General features: G+C 41.8%; 2 protein-coding genes and 1 pseudogene across 3 annotated transcripts; all 3 read right to left on the bottom strand.

The window, feature by feature from the left end:
- On the bottom strand, positions 254 to 3,109 carry LOC18791919 (annotated as a pseudogene).
- Positions 5,235 to 7,977, bottom strand: LOC18793338 (subtilisin-like protease SBT1.7). 2 transcript variants are annotated; one of them, XM_020563042.1, is made up of 2 exons: positions 7,385 to 7,977; positions 5,235 to 7,273 (listed from the first exon to the last, which is right to left on the bottom strand). In XM_020563042.1, the coding sequence occupies exons 1-2, from the start codon at positions 7,811 to 7,813 to the stop codon at positions 5,474 to 5,476; spliced, it is 2,229 nt and encodes a 742-aa protein (XP_020418631.1). In that variant the 5' UTR covers positions 7,814 to 7,977; the 3' UTR covers positions 5,235 to 5,473. The 2 variants fall into 2 exon arrangements, with proteins under 2 accessions (XP_020418631.1, XP_007225532.2); XM_007225470.2 differs by having other exon boundaries at positions 5,235 to 7,977.
- LOC18788709 (subtilisin-like protease SBT1.7) lies at positions 10,137 to 13,107 on the bottom strand. Its single transcript, XM_007226933.2, has one exon. It carries the CDS (start codon positions 12,754 to 12,756, stop codon positions 10,447 to 10,449), a length of 2,310 nt encoding a protein of 769 aa, XP_007226995.1. The 5' UTR covers positions 12,757 to 13,107; the 3' UTR covers positions 10,137 to 10,446.

Here is a 13,236-nt window from a genome sequence, read left to right as displayed (position 1 = left end):
TTGGAAAATTTAGTGTGTCTGTTCTTCTGGGAGATGAATGAGATTGATGGTAATTAGTGTTGAAGAGGTGATTGTTTTGTTGCTATATTTTTTGTGTACCAGAATGTTAAAGTGAATCCAACAATGGCGCAACAGGGTAGAACATGACCGCAACAATGAAAAATACGCAAAACAAAATTCTGGACATGTGTTTTCCAGAAAAAAAGAAAAGAAAAAACAGTCACACACAAAATTGATGTGTTATTGGAGGCCGCTAAGACAAGAAAAAACTGAAGAAAACAGCCACCACATAGACATAAAGGATCAGCAGAGGAGCCGCCACAAAAGTCACAGTATAAGTCTTCTTCTCGTATGGTCGAGTGAAACTCAGTGATTTTGGTTCAACCAAGATCTTCACTGATGGTGTCTGTGTAGGAACTGAGACCTTGTATGTTGTTGGAGTACCCATTGGTCAGTGTCCTTGTGTATTTTACAGTGGTTGGTCCAGTAATATTATTATTACCCTCTGGGTCTGCTGTGAATATGCCAACACCCAATTCAAACTTTTAATGACTTTTATAGAGTTTAAAAATCTTGAGGTATTCAATTTAGACTTTTAAGGAGTATATAAAAGTCTAGTGGTATTCAATTGTGACTTTTAAAAATATTTAAAAGTTTGGTGGTATTCAATTATGACTTTTAAAAAGTATTTAAAAGTTTGGTGGTATTCAAAAAGTTAATGACTTTTAAAAAGCTTATTAAATGAATGACTTTTCCATACTTTTAAGGCTAATTATTAAGAGCAAAAGTCTTGCCAATTTATTAGTGACTTTTATCAACTCCACGAAAGTATTTAAGAATTTGTCATCTCTATAAAAGTCACTCACTTAAAAAAAGTCTTTATAAGTATGAATTGGATACACCTCTTAAAAGATGGGTAATTAAAGTCTTCAACACGATCATTTTTGTTCGAATCGCAGGTGAAGTCCATGTGAGTGGCTCTCTTGATATCTTCTATTGGATAATGCAGGGCACAAAGGAAGCCTAAGTAATCTTCAACTGTAAGATCATAAACAAGGCCTGGGTCAAGGGCTGCCACTTGGTTCACATGCCCGCACCATAATCGTATGGTGTTGCAGGTTTTCCAGTAGCACCATCTTCGATTGGTTTGCCATTTTTGTACGTTGCATAGGATGTGGTCATTGAGAATGTGAAGGTAAAGAGTCCTACATTGGAAAGTTGAGAAACCTACCAAGGGCTTATAAGGAGTTGAGTTACTCCCCCCATTGCCAATTGGTTTTGGGGTGGAACCTCAACTTCCTTCAGTCATGAGAGCAGGGCTCCATTCTGGGTGAGCCATCTTGAGAACCGCGGCCAGCCCACTCACATGTGAGTCCACTTGGTCCTCAGCGAGTCCACTTGGTCCAACTGCACCACTCCATAATCACTCCAGGTGCTAGTAGGTCTGGTTTGAGTAGTTCTACACAGATTGGATTTGGTCCTCGAGAGCTGAATGCTGCCACCACCGGTGAGGGTTCGACACCCAACTCTGTCTTCCCGCCAGAAAATGTGGCTTTTGGATTGTCGTGGGAGGCAATATATCTTTTTATTGCATCACCTGCTTTTTGGCCAACCACGACTACAGGCAAGACAAATGAGTCGACAACAAGTTGTTCTTCATCATAACCTTCAATGTCAGCCAAAATCATCCCCATGCCACCGGCCTTTTTGACCACCATACTCTTATCGACCCTGCTGTAAGTTCCTCCCTGATCACACACCACAATTTTCCCAAAAACCTTTTCAGGAATCAAGCTGTCAGGAGCGCATGGATCACTTGTGGAGTCACTTGTGGAGTTACTTGCATTGCGAGCATAAACAAGCGGATGCAATCCACTAGATAAGTGTGTTCCGCTGTAAATTGATGCTCCTCTGTATTTTTTCCCATTTCCCAAGCTAACATGAGCGGGGAAATCACGGTCTATTGTTCCAGCACCCACGGTGGTTATCCAAGGTGCGTTGTTAGAAGTGCTATCCGCTTCTGGCCCACGATTTCCAGCTGAACACGATACAAAGACTCCCTTGGCCATGGCAGAGAATGCTCCAATAGCAATAAAGTCGGTGTAGAAATCCTCATACTGCGATCTCCCAATAGACACAGATAAAATGTGGACACCATCTTCAACAGCTTTGTCCATTGCGGCTAGAATATCAGAGCTCAAGCACCAACCAGACCAGCAAGCCTTATATGTGGCCACTCTAGCTTGTGTAGCAATCCCCCTTGCTGTCCCTGAAGCGTAACCAAATAGGCTAGCTCCTGGAACGGCAGATCCGGCTGCAATGGTTGAGGCGTGAGTTCTATGGCCATCAACATCTCTTGGTGATCTTGATTCTACTTTTTCATCAATGGGTCCAAGATTTGATGCTTCATACCCTTTTGGGAAAAACCTCGCACCAATGAGTTTTCGGTTGCAGCTTGAGGAGTTGAAGTTCTTGCCTTCCTCACACAGTCCTCTCCAGCTTCTTGGCACTGGCCCAAGCCCTTTGTCATCGTAGCTTTTGATCTCGGGCATACGCCAGTATCAACCACTCCAATAATCACCTTGCTGAGTTTCTCTGATGCCGGGAAGACGGCTTCGTTTATGCAGCCTAACATTCCAAGGAACTGGGGCGTCCGAGTTGTGTGGACCTCATATCTCAACTCAGGCATAACAGAAAGAATTCCGGATTGTTTTTCAAGAAGCTCAACTTCCTCAGCAGTTAGCCTTGTGGAGAAGCCGTGGATAACATTTTTGTAGGTGTAGAGCATGTCTGCTGAGTTGGACACCGATTTCAAAGAGGAGCCATACCATTGGAAATGGTCGTCGACAAAACTTGCAGGCATTTTGGACTTGTCCATCTGAATGATGTAAGTATTTTTAATCTGCTGCTCTCTCTCTCTCCTGCTACCGCTACCGTGCACAAGATGTTGTGAGAGAGAACCAGAAGCATCAGCATCAGCGTTAGTGAAAGCATGCAAATGGATGTTTTCATCTTCCCAATCGTTGCAAGCCTGAGCTTCTGAATTTTTCCTTTTGCTACTTTGGGAACGGCAGTATTTGCAGTGCCAATGGCATTGATAGGTTCGCATGGAATGGAATGGTACTAGGCTATTTAAATTTTCTCCTCCGAGGAATAATAAAGAAATACAAATTGTAGTTGAGGGCCAATGAAACGACTCGGACGCCAATAAACACTAACGTGGCATGGCACTGAGAGATTCTTTACTTAAAAATGCAGTTTTGGAAACTCACGTGAGAGTGGAATTCGTATCATATTATTTTTGTTGGAAGTTGGATTGGATGGAATGAAAATGCTAATGCTGCATTGCATCATTCATGATATGGATAAGCTGCATCATTAGTTTGGTCGCATTAAATGGGCCAACTGACCCAACTCTAACACCCCAGACAAGAGAAAAAAGAGGAAACAAGGATATGGCTAAATGAAACTAATTCGGAGTACTCATGTTCAATATCATTTTAAGATACAGCTCTTTGCTGCATTCCCTGTTCAGGTTGGTGGGTATCCTTGGTTTCAGCAACCACGTCCATTGGCTATATGTCCCATCATTCCCAGGTCTCTCTCTCTCTCTCTCTCTCTCTCTCTCTCTCTCTGGACAAAAGGGTGTTGATTAATTTCATGAAATTTAGGCTTTACTTGCGCTAGTTCCTATAGATTCTCTTCCAATGACAATCAGTTTATAGATAAGATAAACCTTTCTCTACTTTGTCATATTGTCTCATGTGGTTGTGGTGTGCGGGTCTTCATGTTGAAGAGGGCTGCTGAGGAGCCACTTGGTCATGCAGCTGCCATTATCACTGATGTTCTTGAGAATGCCGAGACCAACCAACCATGTAATAAGTGCTGTGCAGAAGCGAGCTCTTCTTCTAGAAATGGCGCTGAGGCTGACTTAGAAGTGTCCTCTTGCTGCTTAGATTAGTAATCAAAGTTTTGATTGTATCTTCCTTTTCTTTCTTTCTGAAATAATATCTTGGGTGTCTTGACACTTTGGAAATGCGACTCGAGCCTTGTGTGTAGAAGGGTGAATTGAAGCGTGAGGCAGAGCTCGGAGCTCATACGAGTCATATAAGGTGCTACTGTTGTGCTTCGGGCTCAGCCACCATAGAAGGGAAAAAAAATTTGTAATATTTAAAACGTATCGCCGCATGGCTATACTATTTTAATATATTTTAATATTAATAGTTTCGCCGCGCGGCTATACTGTTTAATATATTGTAATATTTAAAGCGTATAGCCGGGCGGCTATACTGTTTTCATATATTTTAATATTTCAACGGTATAGCCGCGCGGCTATATCTTTTAAATATATTGTAATATTTAAAGAGTATAGCCGAGCGGCTATACGTTTTTTATATATTTTAATATTTAAAGAGTATAGCCGCGTCGCTTTACACTTTAAATTTATTCGAATACAAATTAGCGCTCAAGAAACCCAAAAATCAATCTTAGGATTTTGGGTTTTGCTTTGATTCCTACACTCTAAACTTTCCCTCTCTTCGTGGATCAAGCTAAGGCTAGGGTTTTCTCTGATTGACGCGATCCATCTCCACGGAACGTCACTGTAAGTTTCCTTTCACTTTTCATTTTCTGAAATTTTCACGGTTCAATGTGTGAGTGTATTAGTTACAAAAGTATTGGCAGCTTGATACTTATTACCTCCCTGTTTGTCAGTCCGTAGACGATTTAGAGTGACATTTGGGAGTTTGTTTTATTTTATTTTTTAAACTTATTGTAACTTCAAGGTATTTCATTTTCATCGATTTCATGATGTTTGCATCGTAGACTGCTCTATGATTTTATAGTTATACAATGTTATCGTAAGTCTCTCTAATCCACCCTTCCCCCAAAGTGCTAAATGGATGCCATGATAGCTGATTGTCTGTAAGGAATGCAAAAGACCAGTATAATGGATGAGTTTCTCGTCTATGTTCTGGGTAACCATGCGGCTTATAGTACCTACTGTTTACCCAGGGAGATTATATTCGGAAACATCCTCCATATCAACAAGGTTTGCCTTTTTTGGTGATTAAATAGCTTTGTTGGAGAGTTTAGCCTAAATGAGGTTAGAAGCTATTGGCTTTTACCATAAACATTTGGCATATTTACCTCTTCCAAAGCTTCAATTGTGGCAAGATTGTGTGACTAGTTAGTTTTTTAATTTAATAAATAGGTTTTCCCTCAGTCTGTGGTGATATTCAAAACAAATTCTCAGCATATCTTTCCAGGAAAGAAAAAGTTGATGTATTCAGGGATACAACTAAAGCAAAAATAAACTGAAAAGAGAAAACCCACCACTGCAGAATTTTATTTCACCACGCTGCATGATTCAGTGCATTTCTAAGCACCTTATCAGCAACCACGGATCAGCAGAGAGGAGCCACTATAATCCCCCTGATCTGGAGAGAGATTAGGTTCAACAATGTTACTAACATTAAAACCAGCTGACAGCAATAGGACTACTCACTATGTGTTTCCCATCAGACCATTCCAAGCGAGTAAAGTTGTTTGTACCAGATGGCATAGCACTGACCACAAAAGTCACAGTATAAGTCTTCTTCTCATATGCTCGAGTGAAACTCAGTGATTTTGGTTCAACCAAGATCTTCACAGCTGGTGATGGTGTAGACACAGATACCTTGTATGTTCCTGGGGTACCAACATTGGTGAGAGTCCTTGTGTATATTTTAGTGCCTGCTCCCCAGTTGCCTGAATTTGTGTTTAGGGAAACAGCAAAAGATGGATAATTTAAATCTCCAGCGCTGTAATTCTTGCTTGAATCGCAGGTGAAGTCTATGTGGGTGAGTATCTTGATATCGCTGCTTGTATAACGATAGGCACAGAGGAAGTTTAGGTAGTCCTTGACACCAAGATCATAAACAAGGCCTGGGTCAAGGGCTGCCACAGGGTCGACATGCCCGGCGCCATAATCAAATGGTGTTGCAGGTTTTCCAGTAGCAACATCTTTGATTGGTGCACCATTTTTGTACGTTGCATAGGATGTGGTCATGAGAGCAGACTTAATGGCTGCAGGGCTCCATTTGGGGTGAGCGGCCTTGAGAACTGCAGCCAGTCCACTCACATGTGGGCATGACATGGATGTACCTGAAAAAATGTTGAAGCTCACCCGCCTGGTGTCCTCAGCTCGTCTAGCTGGTCCAAGTGCACCAGTCCACCCAGCTAGGATATTCACTCCTGGTGCTATTAGGTCTGGTTTGAGTACTGTTAAAGCGACTGGATTTGGTCCTCGAGAGCTGAATGCTGCCACCACCGGTGAGGGTTCGACACCTAACTCTGTCTTCCCGCCAGAAAATGTGGCTTTTGGATTGTCGTGGGAGACAATATACCTTTTTATTGCATCACCTTCTTTTTGGCCTACCACTACTACAGGCAAGACATATGAGTCGACAACAAGTTCTTCTCCATAACCTTCAATGTCAGCCAAAATCATCCCCATGCCACCGGCCTTTTTGACCACCATACTCTTATCGACCCTGCTGTAAGTTCCTCCCTGATCACACACCACAATTTTCCCAAAAACCTTTTCAGGAATCAAGCTGTCAGGAGCGCATGGATCACTTGTGGAGTCACTTGTGGAGTTACTTGCATTGCGAGCATAAACAAGCGGATGCAATCCACTAGATAAGTGTGTTCCGCTGTAAATTGATGCTCCTCTGTATTTTTTCCCATTTCCCAAGCTAACATGAGCGGGGAAATCACGGTCTATTGTTCCAGCACCCACGGTGGTTATCCAAGGTGCGTTGTTAGAAGTGCTATCCGCTTCTGGCCCACGATTTCCAGCTGAACACGATACAAAGACTCCCTTGGCCATGGCAGAGAATGCTCCAATAGCAATAAAGTCGGTGTAGAAATCCTCATACTGCGATCTCCCAATAGACACAGATAAAATGTGGACACCATCTTCAACAGCTTTGTCCATTGCGGCTAGAATATCAGAGCTCAAGCACCAACCAGACCAGCAAGCCTTATATGTGGCCACTCTAGCTTGTGTAGCCATTCCCCTTGCTGTCCCCGAAGCATAACCATAGAGGCTAGCTCCTGGAACTGCAGACCCGGCTGCAATGGTTGAGGCTTGAGTTCCATGGCCATCAACATCTCTTGGTGATCTTGATTCTACTTTTTCATCAATGGGTCCAAGATTTGATGCTTCATACCCTTTTGGGAAAAACCTCGCACCAATGAGTTTTCGGTTGCAGCTTGAGGAGTTGAAGTTCTTGCCTTCCTCACACTGCCCTCTCCAGCTTCTTGGCACTGGCCCAAGCCCTTTGTCATCGTAGCTTTTGATCTCAGGCCATACGCCGGTGTCAACCACTCCAATAATCACCTTGCCGAGTTTCTCTGATGCCGGGAAGACGGCTTCGTTTATGCCGCCTAACATTCCAAGGAACTGGGGCGTCCGAGTTGTGTGGAGCTCATATCTCAACTCAGGCATAACAGAAAGGATTCCGGATTGTCTTTCAAGAAGCTCAGCTTCCTCAGCAGTTAGCCTGGTAGAGAAGCCGTGGATAACATTTTTGTAGGTGTAGAGCATGTCTGCTGAGTTGGACACCGATTTCAAAGAGGAGCCATACCATTGGAAATGATCGTCGGCAAAACTTGCAGGCATTTTGGATTTGTCCATCTGAATGATGTAAGTCTTTTTCGTCTGCTGCTCTCTCTCTCCTGCTACCGCTACCGTGCACAAGATGTTGTGAGAGAGAACCAGAAGCATCAGCATCCGCGTTAGTGAAAGCATGCAAATGGATGTTTTCATCTTCCCAATCGTTACAAGCCTGAGCTTCTGAATTTTTCCTTTTGCTACTTTGGGAAAGGCAGTATTTGCAGTGCCAATGGCATTGATAGGTTCGCATGGAATGGAATGGTACTAGGCTATTTATATTTTCTCCTTCGAGGAATAATAAAGAAATACAAATTGTAGTTGAGGGCCAATGAAACCACTCGGACGCCAATAAACACTCACGTGGGCGTGACATGACATTGGCACTGAGCAATTCCTTACTTAAAAATACACTTTTGGAAACTCACGTGAGATTGGAATTCGTATCATATTATTTTTGTTGGAACTTGGATTGGATATATAGAATGAAACTGCTAATGCTGTATTGCATCATTCATGACTGGATCTGGATCTGGATATGGATAAGCAGCATCCTTGGTTTGGGCGTATTAAATGGGCCAACTGACCCAACTCTAAATTTCCCCACACAAAAAAAGACCCACTCTAACACCCCCGACAAGAGAAAAAGGAAGAAACAAGGATATGTTAAATTAAATGAAACCACTCGGACACCAATTAAACTCACATGGCACTCAGAGATTCCTAATTTAAATAGTATTAATTGTAGCAGAGTAGAGTTGAGTTGAGTCTTAATTGTAGTAGATTTTTGTTTCTTGGATATAAAAAGAGAGTGCTTTTGCTCTCACTTTAAACTAAGGTGTATTTTTATTATTCTTCTCAATACTTGATATGTGTCTATATACATGACCATGGTTTTCATTCATGACTGAATCATATGCATTTTTGGAAAAGGCCTATGGAGAGATATTTTTAAAAGAAGCCAAAATGGACAAAAATGCTCTTATTTATTTTTGGATTTTCTAAGGAATCCTTTACATTTGAATGTCTTTGATTTGAAAGTTGAAGGGTTTTTCTGTTTTTTTTGAAAAAGTTTTGTCTTTTTCCAAAAGTAAAAGTTTTTTTGTGGCTAAAACCTAAATTTACTTTATATTTATATGGATAAGCTGCATAATTTGGGCGAATTAAGTGGGCGAATTCACCCAACTCTAACACCCAAGAGAAAAAAAGAAATAAATTTAAGATGGGTTTTATTTTATTTATAAAGACTTGTTTGCTTTGTAACAAACTCTCATTTGTTATTAAAGAATGGAAGAGGTAACATAAAAATTACATGCTATATATATATTGACGATATTCGAAGATTACTAAATATATAGTCAACTTCTCTGTTAAGATAGTGCCTTTAACTTAGGATCTAATTTACCTTCTTGGGGTAGTGCCTTTAACTTAGGATCTAATTTACCTTACTTGGGTAGTTTTTTTGGCTTTATATATTGTCTTTCCTCTGTATTTCAAGAAAACATATATACGAAATATCATTTTACAATTATGCCATTTTTCTTTTTCATTATCGTAATTTTTACTATTCAGTTCAGTTATGATTAGTCTTCGGATAAATTCAATCAAACCTCTTGACATTTGAACCATCTTTTTGCCAATTTTCTAATTTAATTCTTTGCTTGAATATGTTAAAAAGGCTTCAAATTTTATTTTATTTTACTCGTTAATGAAATGGGGCCCAAAATGTACAAGCAAATTAATCTGGGTTTCTGACAACGCCAGCCCAGTCTGCCTGTAAAGTGGCTGTTAAGCAATGAATCAATCAGATTAGTTTGAAGACCCAAACCCAGCTCCAAGGTCAACATTTGGGCTAAGCAATCGATCAATGAGATTTTGGTAAACGAGGATCAAAGATTGCTTGCTAGAAGAAGACTACTCGTCGTGGCTCACTAGTGCTCCGGCGAATGACGTAGCCAATTTGATTGTTGTTCACTGAATTCGGATTAATTTTATCATAAAAGATATACATATCAGATATTGTCTTTTTCTCCTTCTATTTCAGACTAATTCTCCTTTGAGATTCATTTTTTTGTGATGAAGATTCAAGTGGGGTAAGGATGACTGAAAGTTCCTTTCTTTTGGTATGTATGTGGTAAGCTTTGATTAATTTTGTTTCCTTAAGGTTTTGGTTTTATGTATTTGAGGACAAATGGAAACAAAATAACAGCTTTCTTCTGGGTGATGGTAAGAAAAGGCAACCACCAGTGCTTTCGGTGATAATAATTGTAAGTTAGCTGGACTGATATCAAGTGTGATGTGTATTTTAGAGCAACTTATGTATAATGTACCGTTCTGGCTTTGCTCCAATATCAAATCATGCCAAATTGTTGAACTCATTGATGAGAGATTATGAATTCATGACAATCATGAGTCCTTGTGGCTTTTTTTTGGGTCCGAAGAAAAAGAAGAGAAAAGAAGGCCTCAATGGCCAAGACAATGAAGATAAGGTCATCTTAGCTTTAGTTATAACTTATATATCATATATGAATACAACTTGGAATCCTTTTCGAAGCCCCATGTCTATACAGTTTCCTGTACAATTAATTTTCCATCTTTGCATTCCCTTTTAATTTCAAGAGTGGAAAAAAGAAACACATCAACTGGCTATATGTGCTCAGTTGTTAGGATACCAGAGAGCTACAGGACAAGTTCACAACATACTAAGAGATATACACTTGGTTTTTTTTTTGGGCAGGAACCATACAATTCTGATCTGGAGTTGGATCAGTTCTTCAATGCTGTTAAAATTATTCCCAGCTGAAAGCAATAGGACTACCTACTGTGTGTTTCCCATCAGACCATTCCAGCCGACCAAAGCTGGTTGTACCGGATGGTGAAGAACTAGCAACAAAAGTCACAGTATAAGTTTTCTTCTCGTATGCTTGACTGAAACTCAGTGATTCTGGTTCAACCGTGATCTTCACTGATGGTGTCTGTGAAGACACTGATACCTTGTATGTTGCCGGGGTACCCACATTGGTCAGCGTCCGTGTGTATTTTACAGTGGTTGAAGCTCCAGAACCACCCCCTTTGCCTGAAGCTGTTTCTAGAGGAACAGCAAAAGATGGGTAATTTAAATCTCGAAGGCTGTATTTCTTGCTTGAATCGCAGGTGAAGTCTTTATGAGTGGTTAGCTTGATCTGGGTTGTGGTATAATTCAAGGCACAGAGGAAGCTTAGGTAGTCCTCGACAGCAGCATCATAGACAAGGCCAGGGTCAAGGGCTGCCACTGGGTCCACATGCCCAGCACCATAATCGAACGGTGTTGCAGGATTTCCAGTTGCTATATCTTTGATTGTTTCTCCAGTTTTGTAAGTTGTATAGGATGTGGTCATGAGTGCAGACTTAATGGCAGCAGGGCTCCATTCTGGGTGAGCTGCCATGACGAGGGCGGCCAAACCACTCACATGTGGACATGACATGGATGTACCCGAAATGATGTTGAAGGTGACCCGCCTTTTGTCTTCAGCTAATCCAGTTGGTCCAACTGCACCAGTCCACCCAGCAAGGATGTTCACTCCTGGTGCTATTAGGTCTGGTTTGAGTATTTCTGGAGTGATGAGATTTGGTCCTCTAGAGCTGAATGATGCCACCACTGGTGAGGGTTGCACATCTAACTCTGTGTCTCCCAGAGCAATTGTGGCTGTTGGATTAGAACCTGAGGCAATATAGCTTTTTATTGCATCACCAGCTTTCTGGCCAACTGCTGCTGTAGGCAAGAGATATGCATCTGCAACAAGTTCTTCTCCGTAAGTATCAGTGTTCGCCAAAATCATCCCTAAGCCACCAGCCTTTTTTACCACCAAGCTCTTTCGGACTCTAGGAGTTCCCCCTCGATCACATACCACAATTTTCCCGGCAACCTTTGCAGGTATCAAACTTTCAGGACTGCATAGCTCACCAGTTGAGGAGGTACTTGCATTGCGAGCATATACAAGTGGAAGTAATCCACTAGATAAGGGTGTTCCCCTATAGAGTGATATACCTCTGTATTTCTTTTCATTTCCGAGGCTAACAAAAGCTGGGAAATCGCGGTCCAATGTTCCAGCACCCACTGTGGTTATCCAAGGCGCAACATTGGACAAGCTCCCAGAATCCGGTCCACCATTACCAGCTGAACATGACACAAGGATCCCCTGCGCTGCGGCAGAGAAAGCTCCGATGGCAACAGTGTCTCTGTAATAATCGGACTGTGATCCCCCAATAGACAAAGATAAAACGTTGACACCATCTTCAACAGCCTTCTCCATTGCTGCTGTGATATCAGAACCGAAACAACCACCGAGCCAGCAGGCCTTATATGTGGCTACTCGAGCTTGTGGAGCCATCCCTCGTGCTGTCCCTGAAGCGTAACTGAAGAGGCTAGCTCCTGGAACTGCAGACCCGGTTGCAGTGGATGAGGTGTGAGTTCCATGGCCATCATCATCTCTTGGTGATTTTGATTCTGTCTTTTCGTCGATGGGTCCAAGTGCTGCTTCATACCCCTTTGAGAAATATCTGGCACCAATGAGTTTCCGGTTGCAGCTTGAGGAACTGAAGTTTGTTCCCACCTCACACGACCCTTTCCAGCTACTTGGTACTGCCGCAAGACCCGTGTCATCGTAGCTCTTGAGCTCGGGCCACACACCGGTGTCTACAACTCCAACAATCACCTGACTCACTTTATCTGATGCTGGCAAGAAGGCTTCGCTTTTCCCCAATCCAAGAAACTCTGGCGTCCGAGTTGTATGAAGCTCGTATTTCCTTTCAGGTAGAACAGAGAGAATTCCTGGCTGCTTTTCAAGCAGCTCGGCTTCCTCAGCAGTCAGCCTTGTGGAGAAACCATGAATTATGGTTCTGTAGGTGTAAAGCATGTCTGCCGAATTTGACACTGATTTCAAAGATGAGTCGTACCATTGGAAATGGTCATCTTCAAAACTTGCCGGCATTTGGGACTTGTCCATGTGAATGATGTAAGTCTTCTTCACTTGTTGCTCTCTGTCTTCCGCTACCACACAGATGTGTGAGATGGCCAGAAGCATGACTGCTAGCAGAAGCATGAAAGTGGATGCCTTCATCTTCTCTCTGTCTGCAAGCCTGAACAGGGGAGGTTTTCTTTTACTTCTCTTTCTCTTAGTGATGTTTTGTATTGGGAAATTCGGTGACAATGGAAGTGAAAGTTCACATAGCACTGAGAGATTCTAATTCAATTGATACCCCCATCCCCTATTTAAATATTATCTACTTGAGTGGTGGACAATCAATCATAAGGCCTGAGCTTTTCTTTTCCTTTCTCGTTTTTCTAACAACCTCTTCTCATTGCAGATTTGATTCTTATGCTCTCTCATTCGGGTCTGAAAAGGGATTTGGACTTTGCATAATTGACGGTATTATGTGGGCACCCAACCACCTAAAGGAAAAAAGAAAAAATGATGCTAGGAAAAAGAAGACGAAAAAAAAAAAAAAAAAAAACCTGATTTAAGACTGGTTGGTCATTGATGATGCAGTGGCTCAATTATTTTGTGGTTAATATAGTGTAGTATAAAAGCCTTGAGGGT

The sequence above is a fragment of the Prunus persica genome, chromosome G1 (genome assembly GCF_000346465.2).
Source record: "Prunus persica cultivar Lovell chromosome G1, Prunus_persica_NCBIv2, whole genome shotgun sequence".
NCBI classification, from domain to species: domain Eukaryota; kingdom Viridiplantae; phylum Streptophyta; class Magnoliopsida; order Rosales; family Rosaceae; genus Prunus; species Prunus persica.
The sequence above is the reverse complement of the archived record's forward strand: the minus strand, read 5'-3'. Positions and strand labels throughout refer to the sequence as shown.

Excerpts from the sequence above, each read along its gene's own strand:
- LOC18788709 (XM_007226933.2), bottom strand. The coding sequence starts at position 12,756 with ATGAAGGCATCCACTTTCATGCTTCTGCTAGCAGTCATGCTTCTGGCC.
- LOC18793338 (XM_007225470.2), bottom strand. The coding sequence starts at position 7,813 with ATGAAAACATCCATTTGCATGCTTTCACTAACGCGGATGCTGATGCTT.